Raw genomic sequence first — 27,874 nt, 5'->3', positions numbered from 1 at the left:
TGTCTATGGGAGACACACCCCGTTAAGTAGACCAGAATTTACCATATTTTTAAATTGTAAACGGCCTGAGTGAACTATCTTTATTTATCCGCCATCTCGCAATGATTCACTTCCTCTTTCGGCTCGATTTCTTTCTCTTCTGTGATCATGGCTGTACTCAAACACCAGCCATGTTTGCTAATTTGAAACCCAAAGGTTAGCGAATATTGTACCTGTTTATTATTTACATAGTCTGTACCTACTTCAACCATATTTGTTCAATCGGAGGATCAAAGGCATCAGTGCCTTTGAAATCCAAGGATTACAAGGTTAGTCAGTTTGAATGACATTTTATGTCAAACTTTTGAGTGTGTATGAGGATGATGCTGTCTCACAATATCTCAGGCGAATACAGCGAAAACAATGTGCGTTTATTAGCTTGCTAGCTAACTAACAAAAGAGAAGCATCCAAAATGTTCAGGAACATAAACGATTCTCCAAGACGACTGATGTTATTACTCTCCACATGTTTTATTAGCTAGCTATCATCGCAAATGTTGAAAGAGCACAGAACCACTGTGACTGTATTATTAACTAGTTTTACACAGCGTTGTAGCTAACGTCTGTTTTTGATTACTAGTATTGTCAATAACCTTGAATTTAACATGATCTAATAAGGGCCTAGAGGTGTCGAATGATATGTTGAAAAGATCAGGAAATTCTATAATTTTAACCCGTTTGTGTAAAATATAGTTACATCTCACCCAACGAACTCCTTGGTGGATTGTTTTTGTTGCAGAGCGTACAGTAACGTTATAAAGATATCAAATCAGATGCTAACCTAGCGCCGTATTGCTAACTAGATAACGTTAGATAGCTAACAGTCGATAGTAGGCCTAAGGTTAGTTGGAAATGACGTTAACCATCTGGTGGCGAGTTTTGAATGAAAGCTAATTTAGCTAGCTAGTCAAGATATGGACAATAACAAAAGTTAACATGTTTATGCAACTGCTGGTGCCACTTCTTCAATTCTACAGTACAAGCCCTAACGTGAAGACCTTTTTGTTTTTGTTGTTGACAGTTTTGATAAACAACTGGATAGCGGGATGGTTTAGCTAGCTAGCAAACAATCAACTTCAACTGGACAAGTTAAATAGCGAGCTAATGTAACCATGACACGTTATCATTAAAGACTGATATAGCTAGTTTGCTGGCTAGTTGAGCCGTGGATGAGAGATTCAGGTCTAATGCCGAGGGGTGCTATCATCCACAGCGCATGGTCACGTGTAGCAGACAGCCTAGCTAGTAAGCAATGACAACCGAATCTAATTTTCTATCGTTAGAAAGTAGCTAATAAATGAATAACTACGGAAGTTGTCTGTTTTCTAATTGCAATTACCATATATTTGTGATATGGCTAAGATTTGCGCCGATCTAGCTAACTAGTATAGCTTAATGAAACCAATGTTTTCAACTAGCTAGTGTTAGCTCTTCATGCTAATATTATGTGTTTATCGTGGGATGGATGTTGAAAAACGCAGTTAAACATTGGTAACCTAGCGCCGTACAATATGTATATGTAGCTACTTGTTGAAAACCACGATATACCTTTTTTCAACTTATAGCTAGATTTCTTGAAAACATGTATCTCAGACCAAAATATTGTCGTTTTCCCGTTGTCAAAACGGGTTCGCTGTGATTTAACATGGATCTACCCGTGGCGTTCATTGTCCATGAGTGTGCTGGCCAGAGCATCCCATCTGCTGCTCTAACTGCGACATTTTGAGGGAGTTGTGGGAGTGCAATGTTTAATGTCGTCCTCAACGTGTCATCATCATTTATAGCCATCTTCAGGCTTGCCAACTCCTGCAGTTGTAACAATACATGTTAGTGTATGGATCTAGCTAGCTGCTATATTATTTCTTTAAAAAATCACATACTATTTATTTAATGTGCAGGATAAAATATTTTCCCTGGTTTATTTATAGTTTCATGACTTGTGGTCTTTGCTACCTGCTTTTCAGATGGAGGCAAACAACCATTTCAACTATGGCACCCACTCCTCTGTGTCTTCTAACTCAGGACTGAAACTCTCCACTGGGGATTCTGTCTATACTAACGGGTCCTCCATGAGTTTCCCTCAGCAGGAGAAGAGTGAGTACAGCCCCCATTTCATGTGGTTACTTTGCCTCACTATTTCTATACTGAACAAAAATATGAACACAATATGTAAAGTGTTGGTCCCATGTATCATGAGCTGAAATAAAAGATCCCAGACGTTTTCCATACGCACTAAAATCGTATTTCTCTCAAATGTTGTGCACAAATGTGTTTACATCCCTGTTAGTAAGCATTTCTCATTTGCCAAGATAATCCATCCACCTGCCAGGTGTGGCATATCAAGAATCTGGTTAAACAGCATGATCATTACACAGGTGCACCTTGTGCTGGGGACAATAAAAGGCTACTCTAAAATATGCTATTTTGTAACAAAACAATGCGACAGATGTCTCAAGTTTTGAGGGAGCGAGCAATTGGCATGCTGACTGCAGGAATGTCCACCAGAGCTGTTGCAAGATAATTTTATGTTAATTTCTCTACCATAAGCCTCCTCCAACGTCATTTTAGAGAATTTGGCAGTATGTCCAACTGGCCTCACAACCGCAGACCATGTGTAACCATGCCAGCCCAGGACCTCCACATCCGGCTTCTTCGCCTGCGGGATCGTCTGAGACCAGCCCACTGGACAGCTGATGAAACTGAGGCGTATTTCCGTCTGTAATAAAGCCATTTTGTGGGGGAAAACTCATACTGATTGGCTGTGCCTGATTCGCCAGTGGGTGGGCCCAGGCCCACCCATGGCTGCGCCCCTGCCCAGTCATGTAAAGTCCATAGATTAGGGCCTAATGAATTTATGTCAAATTGACTGATTTCCTTATATGAACTGTAACTCAGTAAAATTGTTGCATGTTGTGTCTATATTTTTGTTCGGTATATATCAGTAACTGATTTAAATTAATCTCTCTGCCCCAGTCTCTTGACCCCTTTATAATGAGCAATAGATTGTATCTAACTCTAGAGCAGGTGTTCGGTGCATAAGCAATATCATGTTGAATATCACAATTAATTAATGTAACCTCACACCGCAAATTTGCTGGACAATTTATGATTGTGCAGGATGCATGACCTGTGGATAATGTGTGAATTGAACACATTGAAAAATTAATTATCTGACCCATCTTCTCTTACTCTTATCCCTGACCACCTTTGCAGATATGAACGGCGAAATGAATGTGAATGGCATCACTACTGTAATTGGGTCCAGTGTGCCTGGCTCCCACTCTCCAACAGCCCCATACCCTCATATGAGCAACCACCACCACCACCAGAGTAGCATGGGCTTCGACTACCTGTGGGGAGGACAGCCACAGTACAGCCCAGCCATGAGCTTGTCTCCTGGGCATGGCATGCACCAGAAGCAGCCTCCCACTGGGGTGATGCAGCAACAGAGCCAGCAGCATTTCCAGGGTCACGGACAGTACCAACTGAACGGGGGCATGCCTGGGTCCCGTCAGCCCCCCGTAGTGGCCACGCCAAACATGACTCTTACAGGGGGCCAGTACTGGAACAGGGGTAACCCGGGGCAACAGCAGAGCAGTGCAGCCATGGTAATGGGATATAACTCACACAGCGTGTACGGGGCGTACCAGAGCCAGGTGCACCCTGGGATTGCGCCCTCACAGCATCACCAGCAACAGCCTCCACAGCCACCCCCTCACCAACAGACACAGCAACACCTCCACCCACACCAGCAGCAACAGCAACCTCAGCACTACAGCATGTCCAACGGGATGCCCTACTACCAGCCCCAGCACCCACCTCTTCCCGCTCCACAACCCCAGTCTCAGGCTCAGATGATGCCCCCTACCTCCCAGAATTTCACCCCTCCACGGGACAGCCCCCAGCACCACCAGATGGGCCGGGGGGTAACAGGCAGCCCCCTCCCCATGGGGTTGTCCTCTGTCCCCATGATGTCACCCTCGACGAAGGCGGATAGTGGATCGCCCCTGAGCCAGACCAGGGAGAGGAGTCCCCATGGTGGTTCTGTGGGGATGCCTGCTGTCATACAAGGTGAGATGCACATATATACACAGGTGACAAGTCTTCTGAGTAACCTAACCCCTTCTATTTTTATAGCACGGAAGAAGTATGTTTCCCTGTTTCATTTTCATATTTCTATGGTCGCTAGATACAGTATGTGTGGAAACAGCACCATGTATCACAAGAGTTTGAAATGCCTGTTTCAAGCAAAAAAAATGACTTTCAATTAGGCCTGATCTGTTAATTTACTAATCAGTGTCTGTTGTCAGTAATTGAATTCGCTAAACAGATTTAAGGTCAACACTGTAAACTGTTTCCATGACAACTGAAATAGTGTTTGCATATTGTCATTTGAGCTTGATAAGGGACATTTTCTGATGAGAGGACATTTTTGGTGGAGAGGAATAAGGATGTGTCATTTGGATTCCTTCTAACACAAGTTACAGTATGGACAGGTCCCAAAAAGTTTAGGAAAGTCACCTCATCCACCACTAGTAGTGGTTCGAGATGTAGGCCTATCTATGGGTCATTCATTGTTCCTGTTTGACTGTGGTTAGCTCTCCATGTCAGAGAACCTTACTGGTTTCCTGGTTTAGGCCCTGGCCTGTATTTACAGAGATAAATCAGGTTGTAAATCTCACTTCACATATTTCCTGATTCTCAACCATCCGTAGTCAGGTGTGGCACATCTCAATTTAGTGTGCACCACAATACATAGCGAAGAACTCCTGGCCCCTTGCAATGATACAGACACTATATATTTATTGCCATCTTACTGAAGTGGAACGCTAGCATGCAGCAGATTGTCGACAAGGTGTTTTATAAAAGCTCCATCTGCTTTGAATTGCCTTGCCGCTACTGTGTTTTGTTCCTGTCATCTCTAATGGTCTGACTGTTGTGTTTGTGTTCCCGTTCCCTAGGGCGGATGAGTGAAGCGTTTAAGGATGTGGATAAAGGCTACAACGGGATGGAGAGAGCATCTGTCTCCCAGCGACTGCCTAAAAGCGACAGCTACCCTCTCAAGCCCCCTGGACCTCCCATGGGGCCCACCAGTGACTACTGCTTGCGTTCCGAGCAGCCAATGGCCCAGAACCATGAAATGACAACCTTAGCAAGGGAGTCTGCACCTCCTGCAGTGTCTACGTCTCCTATGGGTGCATCAGGGCCTCGTGTTGTTTCATCCTCCTCCGTTACTTCTACGCCTCCCCGAAACTCAGCGCCTCCCATGTCCTCTGCTCCTTTTCCCCCTGTGCTTGGGCCTCCTCCCAGGCTGTCGTCGCCTCCTCTGATGGTACAAGGCCTAAGACCTTCTCCAGTGTCTGTGTCCACACTTCCATCAGTGGTATCGCCTCCCTCCTCACTGTCTGCACCTCGTCCTAAGCCACCTGCACCTCCTCCTTTACTGGACAAATCCTCTAGACCTCCAGCTGTGTCTGCTCCCCATCCAGTTAGTGCTCCTCCCCTTGTGTCTGTGGCACATCAGACTGCTCACACTACATCTGCACCTCCTGCAATGGTCTCTACTTCTACCATGGTGTCTGCTCCCCTGCACTCCATGTCTGCGCCTATCTCTGCGCTTCAACAGATGGTCCAAGGATCCAGACCACCTCCTCTGACTTCTTCTCCCCCAGCTTTATCTGGAGCACCTCAAGAAAAGTTTTGGACTCCATCAATGTCTGCATCTGCGCCTTCCTCAGCGGTGTCTACTCCCTCGGTGGCAGTCACGGCACCTCCCTCAGCAGTGTCCAGGCCTCATTCGGCAGTCAGTGCACTTTCTATATCAGTGTCCTCATTTTCTCGATCAGTGTCTACTCCTCCCCCAGCAGTGTCCTCCTTTCCAAAGGAGGTGTCTATGCCTCCTCTAACAGTCCAAGGCCCTAGAGCTCTACCTTTGTCTGGACCTCCTCCTCTCACATTCCAAACCTCCAGAGCTCCTCCATTGTCTGAGCCACCTGCCTTGATGTATGTGCCTCCTGTGGTCCCCTCTGCGCCTCCCCCATCCATTCCTGCTCCTCCACAAGCCCCTAAACGGATGGTTTCTCCAGAGCCAGAGGAGCGAGGCATGGGGAATATGAAGTACATGGGGAACATGAAGGACCCCTCTGTAGAAGCGGACACAGTCAAAACATCATCAAAGATTGATTCCGCAGGGTCTCCGACTCATCAATCTGAAAAACACTCACACAAACCCCTCACTGTTATTCTTGGGACGACACCGCACCCCAAGAACCAAGAGGACTCCTCTGGGGACAAAGTTTCTGCTGAGAAAAAGGACTCCACGCCCATGAGAGGTGCAGACACTCCCCTGGAGAAGAGAATGGATGACACCTGTGAGACGGACGAGTCAACAGTTGAGGAGTCTTTGGACGAGTCCTTGCAGGCGGAGTCCACACGCCTCGACAGCACCAGGATGGAAGACACCAGCCTCACTGAGGAGGATGACATCTGTAACAAGTCGTCACTTGACGACGCCTCTCGGTTTGACGACACTTCTAGACTTGACGATACCTCTTGCACGGATGACGACACTTCCCGCTTTGATGTCAGCTCTCGATTGGACGACAACTCTCGCGTAGATGGTAACAAATCTCTATTTGACGATACCTCTCGCATGGATGATAGCGCTCGCATGGATGACACCTCTCTTGCGGATGAAACATCACATGTTGGCGACACTACAATGGATAGCAACTTCTCCTCTGTGGAGGACTCTAGGGACTTGACTCTGGATGATACCCAGACAGAGAACTCTTCCTGGGCAGAGAATACCATGGACAGCTGCCTGAGCACCAGGGAATCCATGCTGGAGTCCTCTCAGATGGAGGACTCCTGTGTTGACTCATCCCAGAATGACATCTCCCGGTCAAGCTCAAATGGCCCTGCCAAACCAACCCCAGCCTACAAAGGTAAGATCCTTGCCATAGTTGATGTATGACAACCTATGTTTTTGTAATTAATTCACTTTTTATGAGTCAGAATATCCTGTTAAGTAAGATGTGTGGCAATGTAGAACTTTGCAAGAAAGAGTTGTGGGTTAGGTCTTGGAAATATATATATATATATATATATATCACAGCCAACTATGGAAATACTTATTTTGTCAACAAACAGTAACTCAGTTAATTTGATGTTGCTAACCATTGACCATTAACCTCATGCCCTCTTGACAGGGTCTGAAGGTGACAGTGAGGCGGAGGGCTGGGATATACCAGACTACACTGGCACCACCAGCATCAAGGCCAGTGCCGCTACCATCATGGCTCCACCTGTTATCATGGACAAAGGCAAGCACACAGCGGCGCTCAGTGCCCTGGTGGAAAGCCTGGTTGGAGCCCCGCTCCTGCCCGTAGCTGCCCCAGCCGTGCCCACCACCGGCCAAAAGACCAAAACACCAAGGAAACCCAGGAAGCCACGCACTCCAGCAGCCTCCATTCCCGGTAAACTGACTTCTCTTTATCCCTTTTTTGTCTTAAGAATATGTCTGTGTAACTGTAATTAATTTTGAAAAAGGTAGTGTACAAACAAGGTTTTCTGACATTCTATTGTCACTCTCCAGTTCCCCAGGCCCCTGGGAAAGCCCAACGGAAGTCTGCTGTTAAAACTCTGAAGGTGGAGAAGATAAAGGTGGAGAGGAAGAAGAAACTTGAGAAAGGAGAGGTAGGAGAGAAAAAGGAAAAGGGACCACCTAGAACGAGAAAGAAGAAGACCCAACCAGTAGCAGTCACAGGAGAGGCTGAACGTTCTGCTGAAGGCCTACTTCCTGGTCAAAGTGGACCAGTCACTACCATTGGTAAACCATGTCTAACCAGTGGCGAGACCCCCCCCATGGTAAAACCGAAGAAAGTTAGAGTCAAGAAAGTAAGTGTTCTGGAGCCGAAGCCACCCAAAATAGCGAAAATGGACATTGACACTAAACCCAATGATCATGACAATAACGTCAACGACGGAGACGACAGTTCCACTGCGGGTAATGGATGAGAGAACTACTTTTATACTGGAAATTGTAGAAATTATTGAAAAATGGTTACATATTTTCTCCTAGATGTAGTTATGACCCAATGATTATAAACTCTAAACCAGGGTTCTTCAATTCCGGTCCTGGAGGGCCGAAACACCTCTGTTTTTCATCCTCTCCTTCTAATCAGGGGCTATTTCAGACCTGGGACACCAGGTGAGTGCAATTAACTACCAGGTAGAAATAAAAAACAGAAGTGTTTCGGCCCTCCAGGACCGGAATTGAAGAACCCTGCTCTAAACCAATGGCATTGTTAATGGATGACAGTCATTTGGTACCAATCTGATTCTACTCTCTTTGTTCCTTGTACAGGTGACACTGCTAGGAGGAGGATAGCAACAGAGGAGCAGGTCCACTTCCCTCTGCTACACGGGTAATGATACATACACTCTGATTTATACAGTTTATGGAACGTGAAGTCCCCCTTAATTAGGCTTTCTCTGTGCCAAATTATTATTGTGTGTGGAAAGTGCAAAAGGTTAATGTTCACCCATAAATACAAAACCCCTCAGTTTCATCCTTCTATCCTAGGGATACTATGTGTTGAACGTGGTTCTTAACTGACTTTCTATTGATCTGTGCTTTAGCTGGAGGAGGGAGATCCGGGTCAAGAAGAATGAGGACCGACTCAAGGGGGAGACCTGGTACTACAGCCCCTGTGGTAGGAGGATGAAGCAGTTTCCTGAAGTCATCAAGGTAAATGGCCCTGAGTTACAGTAAAACATCACCACAGGAGCTGTTTTGGCACAACATAGTCTTACTGTACATTTTTAGTGTGAGACATGAGAGAAGGTCAGCAGCTATAAATAGCCCTTGATACAGTGGGATAGCTTTCCCTCAGGGCGTTTACCACATCAGACAGACACTTATTTTGGGTGAGAGACCGTGACCAGCTAAATTAACAGAGGCCATGGAGAGGCCATGTTTTTAGCATACAGGCATAACTGTAGCTGCATTTGATCCCATTTAATTAACCCATCATGAGTTACATGGATGACATACAGTGGGGGAAAAAAGTATTTAGTCAGCCACCAATTGTGCAAGTTCTCCCACTTAAAAAGATGAGAGAGGCCTGTAATTTTCATCATAGGTACACGTCAACTATGACAGACAAAATGAGAAAGAAAATTCCAGAAAATCACATTGTAGGATTTTTAATGAATTTATTTGCAAATTTATGGTGGAAAATAAGTATTTGGTCAATAACAAAAGTTTCTCAATACTTTGTTATATACCCTTTGTTGGCAATGACACAGGTCAAACGTTTTCTGTAAGTCTTCACAAGGTTTTCACACACTGTTGCTGGTATTTTGGCCCATTCCTCCATGCAGATCTCCTCTAGAGCAGTGATGTTTTGGGGCTGTCGCTGGGCAACACAGACTTTCAACTCCCTCCAAAGATTTTCTATGGGGTTGAGATCTGGAGACTGGCTAGGCCACTCCAGGACCTTGAAATGCTTCTTACGAAGCCACTCCTTCGTTGCCCGGGCGGTGTGTTTGGGATCATTGTCATGCTGAAAGACCCAGCCACGTTTCATCTTCAATGCCCTTGCTGATGGAAGGAGGTTTTCACTCAAAATCTCACGATACATGGCCCATTCATTCTTTCCTTTACACGGATCAGTCGTCTTGGTCCCTTTGAAGAAAAACAGCACCAAAGCATGATGTTTCCACCCCCATGCTTCACAGTAGGTATGGTGTTCTTTGGATGCAACTCAGCATTCTTTGTACTCCAAACACGACGAGTTGAGTTTTTACCAAAAAGTTCTATTTTGGTTTCATCTGACCATATGACATTCTCCCAATCCTCTTCTGGATCATCCAAATGCACTCTAGCAAACTTCAGACGGGCCTGGACATGTACTGGCTTAAGCAGGGGGACACGTCTGGCACTGCAGGATTTGAGTCCCTGGTGGCGTAGTGTGTTACTGATGGTAGGCTTTGTTACTTTGGTCCCAGCTCTCTGCAGGTCATTCACTAGGTCCCCCCGTGTGGTTCTGGGATTTTTGCTCACCGTTATTGTGATCATTTTGACCCCACGGGGTGAGATCTTGGGAGGGAGATTATCAGTGGTCTTGTATGTCTTCCATTTCCTAATAATTGCTCCCACAGTTGATTTCTTCAAACCAAGCTGCTTACCTATTGCAGATTCAGTCTTCCCAGCCTGGTGCAGGTCTACAATTTTGTTTCTGGTGTCCTTTGACAGCTCTTTGGTCTTGGCCATAGTGGAGTTTGGAGTGTGACTGTTTTGAGGTTGTGGACAGGTGTCTTTTATACTGATAACAAGTTCAAACAGGTGCCATTAATAGAGGTAACGAGTGGAGGACAGAGGAGCCTCTTAAAGAAGAAGTTACAGGTCTGTGAGAGCCAGAAATCTTGCTTGTTTGTAGGTGACCAAATACTTATTTTCCACCATAATTTGCAAATAAATTCATTAAAAATCCTACAATGTGATTTTCTGGATTTTCTCCCCTCATTTTGTCTGTCATAGTTGACGTGTACCTATGATGAAAATTACAGGCCTCTCTCATCTTTTTATGTGGGAGAACATGCACAATTGGTGGCTGACTAAATACTTTTTTCCCCCACTGTATAACTCAGTGACCTATGACCTGCATTTTCCCATGTTCCCCTGCTCTGATGCCACTGACCCATAATCCTGTTCTCCCTCAGTATCTGAACAGGCACCAGGACACTGCTGTGACCAGGGAACACTTCAGCTTCAGCCCCCGCATGCCCGTAGGAGACTTCTATGAGGAGAGGGACTCCGCTGAGGTGTGTGTGTGTGTGTGGATTTATTGTATGTGCTGACAGATCTTTCATCATAAATACCTACAGTAATAACTCAATGCAGACTGTCATAGTGTAATATCATAAAGAAGACACATTTCCCATAAATGTTTCATATGATCTCTTCCAGGGAGTGAAATGGTGCCTCCTGGCCAATGAGGAGGTGCCCTCCATGATCATGGCCATCACGGGCCGACGTGGACGACCTCCGAACCCTGACAAAGAGATGCCCCGGCCCCGAGCTCGTCATACCAAGGGCGGGCCAGTCCGAAAGCCCGGGAGGCCGCCCAAACCCAAGATGGTGGACCTGCTGAGCAAGGTGGACGCCAGAATGCTGAAGAGGCTAGAGGCCAAGGGTGAGTGGAGGACATAGCCTGGCGAAATGAGTCTGATGTGTTCACTGGTTGGAAAGTAGGCCCGTATACAGACTGATTCAATGGCACAACAGAATCAGTAACGTAATATTGTAGAATTTGTGTGCATCAAAAAGCTTCAATTAGGCTGGGGCTTTTGAAGTCTCCAATGTAAATGTGTTTATCTATTTTTAGAAGGTCTGACTGAGGAGGACAAGGAGAAACTTGTCAAAATCAAGAAGAAAATGAAGAGAAAGGTACGGTATACTAAGCATCAAAATCTGAAGACGTGTTGTAACATTGCATCTTGGTGGTGTATCCAGGTTGCCTCCAACACACTTAAGTCAAATGGTTCCATTTCTCTCTTCTAGGCAAGGATGAAAAGAAAGGAGGATAACAAGAATAAGAAGATCCGACAGGAGAAAAAGCAAGCGAAGGTAAGGAAGTATTTTATTTTTTTATTGACCAAAACACTAATCGTCCGCCCTCTTTATCTAACAAACCCCTCTTACCCTCTGTGTTCAGCTTGATGAGACCAAGGAGGTGAAGGCTGAACCAGCTGGCCAGGAGGCCCCACAGCCGGTCCCACTACAGCCGCCAGCCCCAGAGCCCAAGAAGCGCGGCCCTAGGAAGAAGAAGGATGAGGTGCCTCCACCGGTCGTGGAGACTGACCAGGAAAGGTTGGCCAAGGGGAAAAGGGTGCTGGGGGCCAGGAGTAAGGCCAAGGCCCTGGCTAAGGCCCAGGCAGAGGCGGAGGCTGCAGCCCAGGCAGCCCTGGCAGCTAAGAAGCAGGTGGAGAGGAGGGCCCAGGCCCAGAGAAGGCTGGAGGAGAGGAGGAGACAGCAGATGATCCTGGAGGAGCTGAAGAAGCCCACTGAGGACATGTGTCTCACAGACCACCAGCCCCTCCCGGAGCTGTCTCGGATCCCTGGCTTGGTTCTCTCTGGCGTGGCCTTCTCCCACTGCCTAGCTGTGGTGGAGTTCCTGTACAGCTATGGCAAGGTGCTGGGCCTCCACATCCCCAGGGATGTGCCTAGCCTCAGCACCTTGCAGGAGGGCCTCCTGGGCCTGGGAGACAGTCAAAGCGAGGTCCAGGATCTGCTCATAAAGCTGGTTGAGGCCGCACTACACGACCCAGGCCTGCCACCCTACTACCAGGTGTGTATTGTTGACTGTATGGAGCTAGTATTGGAAATGGGTGTTCATGAATATTTGTTTGCCAAAGTGCTGTCTCCATGTAGACATTTTACTGTTGGCTATAGTTTGCCATTTAAAAAATGTATTTAGCTGTATATTGCATGTAAACTCTAGTTCAACAGATTTAGCTAGTTCAATTTCTTAAATCCCCCTCTCTTTCTCTCTCCTTCCAGTCAGTGAAGATCCTAGGGGAGAAGCTGGTGGATCTGGAGCTGACTCGCAACACAGTGTCCGAGGGCCTGAGGATCTTCCTGGAGTCCCATGGCTTTGACATGGAGGTGTGCAACGTGCTGCGGACCAAGACCTTCCTCACCCTCAACCCCGACACCAAGGCTGCCATCCTGGGCTTCCTGGTGGAGGAGCTCAACGGCAGCAACATCGTCATAAGGTCAGGATGACAAAACACCGAGAGATACTAAGGAGTTACTAACAACCATATCCTAAGTGTGATGCAAATATATTTTACAACAAAAATGTGTCACAAAAAAAAACCCTTCTGGAAAGGATATCGCACATTAAAGTAAACCCTGTTTGTATGTTTTTGCATTGCAGTGAGATTGACAACACACTGGAAAACAGGGCTACTTACAGGAAAAACAAGTGGATCATCGAGGGGAAATTGCGCAAGTAAGACAAGTCACAGCTCCTTGGATTTAGATTTGTTTTAGTTTGTGGAAGGAGAGTGTGTGATACCACTGAGGCTTTGTGTGTTTGATAACTGGTGTGTGTGCTCTGATGTGTGTGTTCTCCCAGACTGAAGGCAGCTCTAGCACGGCGTACGGGGCGGTCTGAGGAGGAGCTGTATCTAGAGGAGAGGAGGCGCAGTGCCAGGGTGGCAGAGGAGGAGAACCACAGTCTGGAAGAGAGCGGCCCCATGGAGAGGGGCAGCCGCCGCCGCACACCCAAGGAGGAGCCCAAACTCAGTGAAGTGCGTGTGTGTCAATCTCAAATGTGTTGGTGAGGATATCTGTATTATACTCACCAAATGTCCTTTCCACAGACTGACAGCACCACCAACGCCAGCATTCCAGAGTTGGAGAGGCAGATCGATAAGCTAACCAAGGTAAGGCTAACATACTCTGCTGTTCATTTTCAATTTTCTTCTTCTGTAGTGTCTATTCTATCTATCAGTGTAACTACGTTGTGTGCGCAGTTCTGGGTTTTGTATGAGCAAAATGTCACCCTAAGTACACTACATGACCAAAAGTATGTGGACACCTGCTTGTCGAATATCTCATTCCATAAATCATGAGCGTTAATATGGAGTTGGTCCCTCCTTTGCTGCTATAACAGCCTCCACTCTTCTGGAAAGGCTTTCCACTAGATGTTGGAACATTGCTGCGGGGACTTGCTTCCGTTCAGCCACAAGCGTTAGTGAGGACGGGCACTGATGTTGGGCGACTAGGCCTGGCTCGCAGTCAGCGTTCCAATTCATCCCAAAGGTGTTGGATGAGGTTGAGGTCAGGGCTCTGTGCAGGCCAGTCAAGTTCTTCCACACCGATCTCGACAAACCATTTCTGTATGGACCTCGCTTTGTGCACGGGGGCATTGTCATGCTGAAACAGGAAAGGGCCTTCCCCAAACTGTTGTCACAAAGTTGGAAGCACAGAATCGTCTAGAATGTCATTGTATGCTGAAGCGTTAAGATTTCCCTTGACTGGAACTAAGGGGCCTAGCACGAACCATGAAAAACAGCCCCAGACCATTATTCCTCCTCCACCAAACTTTACAGTTAGCACTATGCATTCAGGCAGGTAGCGTTCTCCTGGCATCCGCCAAACCCAGATTAGTCCGTCGGACTGCCAGATGGTGAAGCGTGATTCATCACTCCAGCTGATGCTTGGCATTGCGCATGGTGATCTTAGGCTTGTGTGTGGCTGCTCAGCCATGGAAACCCATTTCATGAAGGTCCCAATTAACAGTTATTGTGCTGAAGTTTGCAACTCTGTAGTGAGTGTTGCAACTGACGACAGACGATTTTTGCGTGCTACGTGCTTCAGCACTCGGCAGTCCCGTTCTGTGATCTTGTGTGGCCTACCATTTCGCTGCGGAGCCGTTGTTGCTCCTAGATGTTTCCACTTCACAATAACAGCACTTACAGTTGACCGGGGCAGCTCTAGCAGGGCAGAAATGTGAAGAACTGACTTGTTGGAAAGGTGGCGTCCTATGACGGTGCCACATTGAAAGTCACTGAGCTCTTCAGAAAGGCAATTCTACTGCCAATGTTTGTCTATGGAGATTGCATGGCTGTGTGCTTGATTGTATACACCTGTCAGCAACGAGTGTGGCTGAAATAGTCAAATACACTAATTTGAAGGGGTGTCCCCATATACCTGTATATGTATAGTGTATTATTCTCCTCCACAGCGACAGGTGTTTTTCCGTAAGAAGCTGCTCCAGTCCTCCCACTCCCTGCGGGCGGTGTCTCTGGGCCAGGACCGGTTCCGCCGGAGATACTGGCTCCTGCCCCACCTGGGAGGGGTGCTGGTGGAGGGGCCTGAAGAGATCCTAGGTGAGTCACAGAGCAACTGCCCTCAACCCAACAAGAATATATATTTTTATTGACTCTAAACATATCCCTCCTCTCTGTCTGTTAGCATCAGAAGATATCCTGGTGAAGGAGGTGCCCATCACTCTTCTGAAGAGGGAACCCAAAGTGGAGGAGACGCCCACTACCACCCCTGCCCCCCTTCCCTCTCCCCCTCCCCAGTCCCAGACCTCCTCCCCCACTAAAGAGGACCCTCTCCCCGGCACCGCCTCTCTTATGAGCAGCCCCAGGGCCCGGGGTCGCCCCCGCAAGATCAAACCAGAGGTGGAGCTACACCTCCGCACCGCCAAGTGTCGCCGCCGTCGCCGTAGCAGCAAGTCCGGCGGGGAGGAGTCGGGGCCAGGCATTTCCCCGGAGACCACCACCAATGGAACACAAGACCTCACTCTGTCCGCTTACAATAACTGCCTCAGCCAATCGCAGGGCGCCTTAACCAATGGGACGGTGAAAGCAACAGGGATGGCACCTAATGGCAGCCTACCAGAGGACAGCGTGAAAGAAATGGCGGAGAAACAGGGGCAGTGGTTCAACCTGCTGCCCAAACAGCCTTGTGACAAAACCTCTCTGACAGAACCTCAGACCCCCCCCAGCAAGCCGCCCAAACGCCTCCCTCTGACCCCAAGCACCCTGCCCGCCCTCGCTGCTCCACTGCTGCAGGTGAGTCCCCCCCATAGTCCCCCTCAGCCCCCTGCACACTCTCCAGGACCCTCATGAGCGAGAACACTCAACATAAGTTACTACTGTTGAACATTGTTTTCTTCATCAAATAAGATTTTATTATCTCTTATTAAACCATCTTTCTCCCTCTCTCTCCAGTCTGTACCAGCCCCCTTGGATCCCACACCCCAGGTGACCACCACCCCCATCCCAGCCAAACCGGGGCGCAGGCGGAGGAGGGGCAGCAGTCCCGCCCGCAGGGTTGGAGCTAGAGGGGCTGCAGCTAAGCGTCGTGGCCGCCCTTCTTCCACACTCTTCCAGGAGATAGAGCAACAGTACTTCACTCAGCTCGTGGTCAAGCCCATTCCAGCATGTAAGCCTTCAATCCATTCAGTTCAATCCCATTCCAGCAAGCTGTCCCCTTTTTTTAAAACGCATGCAATTGAAAACCACTAAGGTTTATTGAATATCATCACTGTAGTGTCTGACGATGACACTTGTCAGCAATGTAAACATGATGCAATTTGAGCTGCGGATTTGGCTTACTTGATTATTTATGTATGGTTAGCCGAAGTAGCAAACATCTTAAACAATAACTGATCAAATGTTTGACATACTTGTGTGTGGTTAGCCGGTTATGGCTAGCATGGTTTGCTAACATGCTATGCTATAGGTGTGATGCTGGTGTCTAATGTGTGTGCTGCTGTTGTGCTGTTAGCAATGGTGCGTGGCTGGTGGTGGATAAAAGAGCCTGAGGACATGACGGCCACCCTGCAGGCCCTGCACCCACGAGGCATCCGGGAGAAGGTGCTCCACAAACACCTGGCCAAACACATGGAGTATCTGGCTGAGGTCTGCACACGGCCCATCAACGGTGAGTCAATGAGCACTGGTCACTGAGTCAGCTATAGAAAAAGATGGGGATATGAAAAGTCATAGTGTGTGTCAGATTGGTTGTGTTTAATAGTGAAGCTGCTTTTGACATCAATGTGTTTTTAAAAAGTATGGCGTTGTAATGAATGGAAACTAGATGATGACACCTTCCTTGTATCCCTTTCTCTCGCTACCATCGCTCTCTATCCCCTCCCTTCCCCCTTGCATCTCCCTCCCTTCTCTCCTCTCCGTCCCCCCGTCAGACCCTATATTCCAGGTGAAGGTGAAGGAGGGAGAGGCCCTGCTGGAGGCCCTGCAGCAGCCGTGGCAGGTCCAGGAGCGGGCCCTGGAGACAGACGTCGGAGCCCTCCGCTGGGTGGAGGACCTGGAGCAGAGGGTCATCGCCGCCGACCTGCACCTCAAGGTGAGATGCCAGGGGGACAGAGGGGCCCTGTCTCAATATTCTAAAGTGACTTCCTATCCATACTTACATTCCTCATCTGCACAGATCTGGAAACACAGATAGTAGAGAGTTGATCCCGAAATACGTTTCCGTCATATCATCCCCACATTTACCGCCTTTTCATATCTGTGCAGACCAAGGCGAGGAGGACACTTTAGACTGTTGAGATGCACCCAGGGATGCATGGGTAGGGTGGGTGCATGGTAGTTTGTAAAGGAAGTTGGGTTTGGGTTTGAAATGTCCAGAGCTTGTCAGTTTTTTATTATTCGTTTATTTCAGTTTTTATTTGATTTTTTACTATGGCTGCAGTTGCACTGAATGTCCAGAGGGTGGCGTAGGTGGTATGTGCAGCTGCAGTTTGTACAGAGTGAACGTGTCCCCCACCTAGCATTGTCATGCATAAGCAGGTAAACGTATCACACTCATCACATCATATGTCCATTACTTATATTTCAAGATGGCTCCTCAGAGTGGAATGAGCGACACTGACAATAACACGGAAACGCCAGCCGCAGGATTCCAGGTACAAACCAGGTTTTAGATCTATCGTTCACACATCCTCACCCTCCTTTTGGATCTACACTCTTTCACAAGTCTTCACGTTTCCCCTTTAAGAATTCCTTTAGAATTATTTTTGTCACCTCCTAAAATGAAAAGGAGACGCCGTGTCCGAAATCTGGCATGCCTACTACTTACTTTAACTATAATTTGTAAGTCGCTCTGGATAAGAGCGTCTGCTAAATGACTTAAATGTAAATGATCGTACTACATACTATTTAGAACATACTGTTTAGTAAAAACGGATACAGTAAGCAACGAATAACCGCATACTAGGCTCATCCTACTGAGAATACGTTATCTAATGTGCAATTACGTTGATTTCTGCCATTCGTTAATTTTGGTAGAGCGCCACCACTCAGCTGATTATCAGCTGTTGTCAGACACACGTCCGGAAAGACAATTCTCTTCAGCGAATTCAACTTGATGAAAAGCCGAAATGAGTATGACATCCTGGCATTTAAAGCATACAAATTTGTTGAAATTTCACATACTATTTAGAACGCAAGTACGGGTATTCGGACACGGCCAATGTCTCTAGAGTTCTCACCTTTAACACCTCTGCTCCTAACACTGTTTGAAATAAGCGCTGTCTGTCTGTGTTCCTTATATTCACCCTACCTCTGTGGTTTTTAGGGGTCTGCTTTTATGTTTTGAAAATAGTTGTGTGGCTTAAAAAATGTATCATTTGATGTCTGCACTCGCTTACCTTACCTTACCTCACCTCTCCCACCTTACCTTACCTCACTTACCTCCAGTGGCGTGTATTCATGGATGCCAAGGGAAGCCAGCCTTCCCCAGAAAATTGACCAAGAAAAACATATAAAATAATTTATTTAGTCTCTGTTTTATCATTTTCTTTCAATTCGCAAGAGGCTGAATGTATCTCACCGGAGAAAGCATCCGAGTGAGCGAAACAGCGCCCCTCTGTCTCTGTACGTGTAGCCCATCTATCTGATGCTGTCTGGTCTAAATAAGTATGACTTTGTTGCCACCCGTAGCGTTGAATGCAAGGGAAGCCAGCAAGCAATTGGCCTCCCTTGATTTAAAAAATGTATAAAACAATAGCCAATCAGCTCAATTGTAAATGGTCCTGGTGCACCAAAAAAAAGTGTGAAGGGAAGCCAATTTGGATTTGGCGTCACTCCTATCAAATCGCATTGAGAGCATACGTCATTGACAGAAACGATTTGAATTGTTGCATCTCGTTGTGTTGTTGTCTTCCGGTGGCTGGCTAGCTATCTAAAATTGGCCCTTTCCTAAATTAGCCATGGCTGGAGATAGGGATTAGGACTTGTGGTTTTACTTAATTCTCTGTACTGGCCAATGATTATAACAGCGGTTCTGATCCAACCATTAATTCCTACATTGTGCCCCTGGCCTGAGAGGATGAAAGTTCAATATGTAGCTAGATGTAGAATGGTAATGTTAACTTGCTAACGTTGCCCATGAAAGGAAGTTAGGCTAGCGAGCAAGCATTTTAGCCAGGTAGCCTAGGACAACAAAAAATGCTGTATGACAGAGTGATAGCCCGTTTCGTCGACATGTAAGAGAGGAGAATATATCAGCAAGGTATATGAACTAACAGGTTATAGAGCAAACAATGCAATTATCACAACACAGGTTGTAATATGGCATTTTTTTCTGGCTTCCCCAGTGATTTTACCCTACGCACTGCTACTGTTTACCTCGCAACCCTTTTGAGTCTTGCTCTAGCTTCAAAGTCCTTTGCTTCACTGCTATTTGATTGTTGTGAACTATAATATAATATTTTCTGTCATTCTCCCTCCTCCCCACCTCAGCCCTACACGGTTCCAGAGGTGGACTCCACGCGTGACGACCTGCAGTACTACGAGCATGACGTGGACCCCCGGGACGACTGGATCGTGCGGACCAAGAAGGAGTGGTCAGACCTGCCCCGCGTGGCCAGCCACCCGCTGGACCTGGCCGTCCTGCGCCTGGCCAACCTGGAGAGGAACATCGACCGGCGCTACCTGAAGGAGCCCCTCTGGAACCTGGCCGAGGTGGTGCGTCTCGCCCCCCTCACCCCCGAGGAGAGCCAGATGGGTCAGATGGACGTCATGAGGTGGGAGGGACAGGGTTGAAGTCAGGCGAGGGGTCAGAGGTTGGAAAGGGTGGAGGGGAGCGTGTTTTAATAATAATAATAAAATGGATTCGATTTGTGTAGCATTTGGTCAAATTGCTCAAAGCTCTTCAGTGATTTAAACCTTCATCTCACTTCAGCTCTTAATTGTGTTTATTAAGACCTATTTTTATCATCTCTTTCCCCCAGTCTGGAGAGTGAGATCACCCCCAGGTTGCGGACGTGGCGTCAGGCCCTGGACCGCTGTCGGAGCGCCCCCCAGCTGTGTCTGTGTCTGCTGCAGCTGGAGAAGGCCATCGCCTGGGAGAGATCTGTGGTCAAAGTGGTGAGGACAAACCCAGTAGCAATACTCAATATGTACACTGAGAATAGAAACCATTATTATAAAGGGAAGAAAATTATGGATGTAGGTGAAACAAGGAATATAGAACATTCCCATGGCAAATATCATAGTAGTGACATGCTGATGAGACCATTGAGAAGACACTTTGATCCAAAGCAACTTACAGCAAACAAATGTAGTATAGCACCATAGTCTGAAAGATGGCAACAAAGCATTTCCCTTGAAGACTACCTGTGTGTCCCTGTCTGTGTGTTGTTGTAGACGTGTCAGGTGTGCAGGAAGGGGGATAATGATGAGTACCTGCTGCTGTGTGACTGCTGTGACCGCGGCTGCCACATGTACTGCCTGAGGCCAAAGGTCACCCAGGTGCCAGAGGGGGACTGGTTCTGCCCCACCTGCGTCTCCAAGGTGAGTACTGACTGGGGCTGCACTCTGCTTGGCTACCCTTATGGACAACAGCAGGTGTCACTGCTCATCTAACCAGGGGGGAGGAGTTAAGAAGGGAACCGTTCAGAACATTGCAGATAGAAATGTTGTCGGTTTTTTGTTTGAAACTTGGCTTAGATTAAGATAAAAAACTGTATACGCTGATTTACTTTTTGTAAATTTAACCAAAAAGCCATGTTGGTGCAACATAATTACAATAATAATATATGGTGAAACAACATGAACACAATGGTAGCTTTTTGTCCCCAGTGTTTTGAAACTGAACAAGTATTAAACCATAATATTGTCAGGCCCTACTTCGAAATCTGCCACAGTAGTACCCTCTGTAATTTCTCCTCCCTGTGGCCCTGAGTCCTCCTTAACCTTTCTCCCAGGGCTGTTATTTCATCACTGTCTCACTGTGTCCTGTTGTTTTATAAGGCGAGTGACGGTGAGTCACCACGTAGCAACCATCGCTCCTCCAAGCAGAGGACACGGGTGAAGAAGAGGAGGTACGAAGACGACAGTTCTGACGAGGAGACGGTGCCCAGCAGACGCAGCGGTGGTGGTGCTAGCATGGCAACACGGCATAAGGACGGCGGCCCTGCCTCGTCCTCCTCATCCTCCCGCTACTCGGGAGATGGAGGAGGCACAGCAGGCTTCTCACCCGCAAAGCGCCGCCGCATGACCACCCGCAACCAGCCCGACCTCACCTACTGCGAGTGAGTCTGATCTCAGATCAGTTGTAGTGTCACAATGTTTCAGTGGTTATAGGACATGATATTAAATTACTCACCTCAAATTAGTTACCGTGTCCCATTGCACCAGTGGTTTCTATAAGACCATGAGATTCATGTTCTGACTAGCATGTGATGATAGTCCCGTTCTAGCTGACGTGTTTTGTGTTTGTGTGTAGAATCATCCTGATGGAGATGGAGTCTCACGCTGACGCCTGGCCCTTCCTGGAGCCCGTCAACCCCCGCGTGGTGCCCGGCTACCGACGCATCATTAAGAACCCCATGGACTTCCTCACCATGAGGGAGAGGCTGCTGCAGGGAGGGTATGGGGCTCTCATTCACTCTTTCTGTCTGTGTGTGTGTGGGGGCTTGTATTACTATCCTTGTGGGTACCGGAAGGACAAAGGATATTTTAAGCTTAGGGGTTGGTTTAGGGGTTAGGGAAAATAGGATTTTGAATGGAATTACATTTTAGGTCCCCACAGTGTTGTGTTCAAGATCACCTAAGGAGAGACCGATTCAAGACCAAGACCGGAGCAAATCGAGTCTGAGTCAACACCAAGACCGGGAGGGGGACAAGGGGTCCGAGTCCCGAAACATGCGAGTCCAATTCAAGACCATGATTGTAGTTTTGTCAAATCACCACCATAATAAGAGTTCAAATGTCCATTATTTCTGTGTTCATATTTCAGAACAACATATGGATTCTTTAGACCTTCAGAATAGTGGAAAAATGCATGCGAGGGAAAATAGAGCCACTCTACAAATGATTACTGACCTAAACACAGTGGGCCTTCTACGCCTTCAGAGAAGGGCTAAGGATTTATAAAATAATAATAATAATATTATTTTCAATGATGTTCTGATTTAATCTCTTCAGTTTTTGTTGGAAAGGAAAGGGTTAACGCTGGAGGGAAAAAAAGATCCAATCAGGATTTTTCTTTGCTGGTCTCTGGGGAGATATATCTAGCTAGCTAAGTCAGCCATTGGCTAGCACATCAGAAGCTGTGATTTTTATTGCGGCGTGCTTGCTGTTTGCCATCTCTTTGAAAATAACTTGTGTGTGAAACATTGTTGCATTTAAAGTGGAACTGACAGCATTTTAGCAACATGAAGAATATCCCACTTTTTAAAACATTTTCTGACAAGCGACCACGTTTTCATAAATTCTTAGAATGTTTGGGAATTACATATACTAAAGCATTTGTGAGAATTCTATAGCAATATAGAGTGGGAAATCGGCCATGCGTTTGGACAATTAACAGACACTGCAGAAAATAAAACAGAATAAAAATATCTGTCTTGTCCAGGACCTATAGCCAATCAGAGCTACAGTAGGCTTTTATACAAACAAGCCATTTGCCACATGGGCCTGCCATCATTCACTTTGAACTGGACTGTGTGTTTACAGGCAGTTGCAACAGCGCTTTAGATCATTTAGAACGCATTCGCCAAAAGCCACAAAATAAACCTGAATGGATTTCTGCAAATATGTAAACACCATGGGAGTCCCCTTACATTTGGGAACTTTACAGTCCTATTGATCAAAGGTAGGATCTCTCTCCCTCAGTTATGCACCTCAACAACAACAAGATCAACAACTAATGCTAGCCAGAGCAAGATGAGCTAAAATCTAATGAAGGAACATTAGATAAACCCTCCAACTTTTTCAGCTAGTTGGCCGTCAAAATTGCGCTGATAAACGATGGGGAATTGTAGCCTCTGCAGCTTGCCTGCCAATGCATGCTTGTACCAACCAAGCACCCAAGCTAAATAGCTTGCTAGCTACTTCCAGACACAAATGAGAGAACACCTCACTCTGACCATTTTACTCGCCGTAGCAGAGCTGGTTAGGCTGTTTACATGTTATCTAGAGCATTCTTGACTAACTATTACTTTTTTTGCCTACATTTACTGACACCGGTCATATTCAGTGGGTGTTGCACGTTCATAAATTCATCAGTTGTTCTGCGCTCTGGCACACTCGGATGAGAGTGCTCTGAAATCGGAGTAGATAGCCAGAGTGAATTTACGAACGCAAGAGATATGCTAACTAGATAACAGTCGTTCAAGTACTTGCTAGCTAACCAAATGACACCTGTATCTCTAGCTGTGTATAGCCACCGAGGGGGGAAAATCTGTCACTCACCCACTCCTCCAATGGCATGACATGACATCCTCCTAGCAGCTAGCTACCTAGCTAGCTATTTAGCTAATGTTAAGCTCCGTGTTTTTTTAGCTTGCTACATAAATAGATACGCTAGCCTATTAGCCACGTTATGACTGACTTGTGATCATTGCCCTTGGTAGTTTGATTGTATTGACATTCCCAGCCTTAGTTACATTCGTCAGTTTTTGTCCAGAATATTGAGTCATTGAAACTGAAACAGTGCATCCCGAATGGAGGCAGCAAACAATGTACCAGGCCAGCTGTGATTTACAACCTGAAAGCAATATTTTGGACTACCAAAAAAAGTATTGGTGAATTATATCATACATTGAACTGCATCCATCTATTCTGCCAACAATGCCTTAGTGTATGTCATGGAACGTTGAGTCAAATAATAACCTATTTTTAAAACCTCTATGTTGGTTTTGTAGCATAAACTGGGAATTTGATATTTTTGACTGATATTATGATTCTGTTTGTTTCATATCTGCAAAGTAGTTAAAACACTGTCAGTTCTACTTTAAACTTTAGGTCACTGGTTATTTTGTGTGCTATATTTTTTGCAATGGGAAGTAATAGTTGTACATTTCAATTGGGGAATGCTTAATGGTTGTGGTTTTGTATTCTTATGATTGGGACGTACTGGCGTATTATGTCAGAGTTTATGGACTGCTTATCCTTTAACATCATGCTGTGTGTGACTGCTGTCTTTCCATCGGCCCTATCCAGTGGTGTAGTGGTGTCTGGAGAAGTGGCTATACTCTAACTTTGCCAAAAAGTTCCCAAACGTCCCGCCCAGATTTTTACTCTCCAAACCACATAAAACATTTGTTTTAAATAAATGTTGATGGTCTAAGTCCACAACAATGCTTAAACCACATCAATCTGATTGGTTGGGCCTGTCAGGGACTGGCTCCCCAGTGGGTGGGCATGTGTCCACCCAGGCTCATCCATGTCTACGCCCATGATTTTAAATAGCGCATGATGACAATTGCGCATCACAAATAGCCTAATAACCAACACATCGGACTAAATCTTTTCAATACCTGGTTTACATACCCATTGTTGCCTTAAGTTAGTATTTACTGGTAGATATCATAAGTTGAAACGCCTTTCCTACCCTACCGGCTACCGATGTTATTCTTTTGTGAGCTGCTCCATGCCAAAACCAGTTGAGAGCTGCACACTGCCTGCAGATGAAATTCCACTGAAACTAGGCTATTTGTGCGGCTCGCATTGTGAATATATTTCACGTGCTTTGCGATTTATGTAGGCTACTTTGTGCATGATTTCTCTATTGTACTATATAATAAGTCGTATACCTCCACTACAATACTTTGATACGCATCAGTAGGGATTAAGAAGTGAGTATACGCAATGCCCTCTGAAAATAAATGGTTTATACCTGCATATACCCTCCACTACACCACTGGCCCTTTTGTGTTTTACAAAAAGTGCACTCCTACATGAGTGCACTGGTATTACGGTTGCTGTCTTTTCAGAATCACCAACCTGTCACACACTGAAGGCCTATAGGTTCGCCACTGCGTAAACATGTCTATAATAGATATAAAGGCTGTTAAGATATTCATGTTTCAAGAAAGGAGTGTATATACAGTGAGGGGAAAAAAGTATTTCATCCCCTGCTGATTTTGTACATTTGCCCACTGACAAAGACATGATCAGTCTATAATTTTAATGGTAGGTTTATTTGAACAGTGAGAGACAGAATAACAACAAAAAAATCCTGAAAAACGGATGTCAAAAATGTTATACATTTATTTGCATTTTAATGAGGGAAATAAATATTTGACCCCTCTGCAAAACATGACTTAGTACTTGGTGGCAAAACCATTGTTGGCAATCACAGAGGTCAGACGTTTCTTGTAGTTGGCCACCAGGTTTGCACACAACTCAGGAGGGATTTTGTTCCAATCCTCTTTTCAGATCTTCTCCAAGTCATTAAGGTTTTGAGGCTGACGTTTGGCAACTCGAACCTTCAGCTCCCTCCACAGATTTTCTATGGGATTAAGGTCTGGAGACTGGTTAGGCCACTCCAGGACCTTAATGTGCTTCTTCTTGAGCCACTCCTTTGTTGCCTTGGCTGTGTGTTTTGGATCATTGTCATGCTGGAATACCCATCCACGACCCATTTTCAATGCCCTGGCTGAGGGAAGGAGGTTCTCACCCAAGATTTGACGGTACATGGCCCCGTCCATCGTCCCTTTGATGCGGTGAAGTTGTCCTGTCCCCTTAGCAGAAAAACATCCCCAAAGCATAATGTTTCCACCTCCATGTTTGACGGTGGGGATGGTGTTCTTGGGGTCATAGGCAGCATTCCTCCTCCTCCAAACACGGCGAGTTGAGTTGATGCCAAAGAGCTCGAGTTTGGTCTCATCTGACCACAACACTTTCACCCAGTTCTCCTCTGAATCATTCAGATGTTCATTGGCAAACTTCAGACGGCCCTGTATATGTGCTTTCTTGAGCAGGGGGACCTTGCGGGCGCTGCAGGATTTCATTCCTTCACGGCGTAGTGTGCTACCAATTGTTTTCTTGGTGACTATGGTCCCAGCTGCCTTGAGATCATTGACAAGATCCTCCCGTGTAGTTCTGGGCTGATTCCTCACCGTTCTCATGATCATTGCAACTCCACGAGGTGAGATCTTGCATGGAGCCCCAGGCCGAGGGAGATTGACAGTTATTTTGTGTTTCTTCCATTTGCGAATAATTGCACCAACTGTTGTCACCTTCTCACCAAGCTGCTTGGCGATGGTCTTGTAGCCCATTCCAGCCTTGTGTAGGTCTACAATCTTGTCCCTGACATCCTTGGAGAGCTCTTTGGTCTAGGCCATGGTGGAGAGTTTGGAATCTGATTGATTGATTGCTTCTGTGGACAGGTGTCTTTTATATAGGTAACAAACTGAGATTAGGAGCACTCCCTTTAAGAGTGTGCTCCTAATCTCAGCTCGTTACCTGTATAAAAGACACCTGGGAGCCAGAAATCTTTCTGATTGAGAGGGGGTCAAATACTTATTTCCCTCATTAAAATGCAAATCAATTTATAACATTTTTGACATGCGTTTTTCTGGATCTTTTTGTTGTTATTATGTCTCTCACTGTTCAAATAAACCTACCATTAAAATTTTAGACTGATCATTTCTTTGTCAGTGGGCAAACGTACAAATCAGCAGGGGATCAAATACTTTTTTCACTCGCTGTATTTGGCCTGGCGAAGCGTTTTTATGCGCTGACTGAATGGAAGCTGATAATTATGAGTTTTTTTAGTCCGCTGGTCTCGGGAAGAAATTACGAGTCCTCACTGTCCGAGACCGAGTCAAGACCGAGTACAAATGTCTCTGACATCGAGACGACCGAGACATTCAATATGTGGTCTTGAGACCGGTCTCGAGTACTACAACACTGTGTCCCCAAAAGGATAGTAAAACGTCTACAACATGACCCAAACTTCCGTAAGGAGGCCGGTTCCTTTCATTTTCAACAATGTTACTGAAGATCTGTAAGCTTATATTTGACCTGTCTTTCTCTTCTCTCCTCCCCTGTTCCCCAGGTACTGCAGCTGTGAGGAGTTTGCAGCGGACGCACATATGGTGTTCAACAACTGCGAGCAGTTCAATGAGGACACGTCCGAGGTGGGCATGGCCGGACACTCCATGAAGCGCTTCTTCGAGAACCGCTGGGCTGAGTTCTACGAGAGCAAGGACCAATAAGAGTCCAGGACACTTGTGCTGGGGGCGGGGCCAACCAAGGACAGCGCCCTAACCCTGATGCTTACGCTCCCCGTTACCACTAAGACTGTCTGGGCCAGAGTATCCTCCGACTCACTGTATACATCTATGTATAGATTTGGATACATTGGGGAAAAAAAGTATTTAGTCAGCCACCAATTGTGCAAGTTCTCCCACTTAAAAAGATGAGAGAGGCCTGTAATTTTCATCATAGGTACACGTCAACTATGACAGACAAAATGAGAAAAAAAAATCCAGAAAATCACATTGTAGGATTTCTTATGAATTTATTTGCAAATTATGGTGGAAAATAAGTATTTGGTCAATAACAAAAGTTTCTCAATACTTTGTTATATACCCTTTGTTGGCAATGACACAGGTCAAACGTTTTCTGTAAGTCTTCACAAGGTTTTCACACACTGTTGCTGGTATTTTGGCCCATTCCTCCATGCAGATCTCTAGAGCAGTGATGCTTTTGCTCACCGTTCTTGTGATCATTTCGACCCCACGGAGTGAGATCTTGCGTGGAGCCCCAGATCGAGGGAGATTATTAGTGGTCTTGTATGTCTTCCATTTCCTAATAATTGCTCCCACAGTTGATTTCTTCAAACCAAGCTGCGTACCTATTGCAGATTCAGTCTTCCCAGCCTGGTGCAGGTCTACAATTTTGTTTCTGGTGTCCTTTGACAGCTCTTTGGTCTTGGCCATAGTGGAGTTTGGAGTGTGACTGTTTGAGGTTGTGGACTGGTGTCTTTTATACTGATAACAAGTTCAAACAGGTGCCATTAATACAGGTAACGAGTGGAGGACAG

General features: G+C 46.2%; 1 protein-coding gene across 1 annotated transcript; it reads left to right on the top strand.

Moving 5' to 3' along the window:
* The first annotated feature begins 138 nt into the window (after positions 1-138).
* Positions 139-27,372, top strand: LOC311150105 (uncharacterized protein). Its single transcript, XM_084187387.1, has 29 exons — positions 139-308; positions 2,004-2,133; positions 3,253-4,110; positions 5,001-6,986; positions 7,251-7,517; positions 7,637-8,047; positions 8,408-8,468; positions 8,683-8,791; positions 10,768-10,869; positions 11,015-11,240; positions 11,433-11,494; positions 11,609-11,674; positions 11,763-12,395; positions 12,608-12,822; positions 12,987-13,061; positions 13,188-13,362; positions 13,435-13,497; positions 14,802-14,946; positions 15,032-15,639; positions 15,799-16,012; positions 16,358-16,513; positions 16,776-16,936; positions 17,433-17,498; positions 19,336-19,619; positions 19,827-19,962; positions 20,242-20,388; positions 20,848-21,128; positions 21,323-21,466; positions 26,885-27,372. The coding sequence occupies exons 2-29, from the start codon at positions 2,004-2,006 to the stop codon at positions 27,042-27,044; spliced, it is 7,941 nt and encodes a 2,646-aa protein (XP_084043513.1). The 5' UTR covers positions 139-308; the 3' UTR covers positions 27,045-27,372.
* The last annotated feature ends 502 nt before the right edge of the window (positions 27,373-27,874 follow it).

This window comes from Coregonus lavaretus, assembly GCF_964263955.1.
Source record: "Coregonus lavaretus genome assembly, chromosome: 22".
NCBI classification, from domain to species: Eukaryota; Metazoa; Chordata; class Actinopteri; order Salmoniformes; family Salmonidae; genus Coregonus; species Coregonus lavaretus.
Note: the sequence above shows the minus strand (reverse complement) of the source record. Positions and strands in the feature narration are given on the sequence as shown.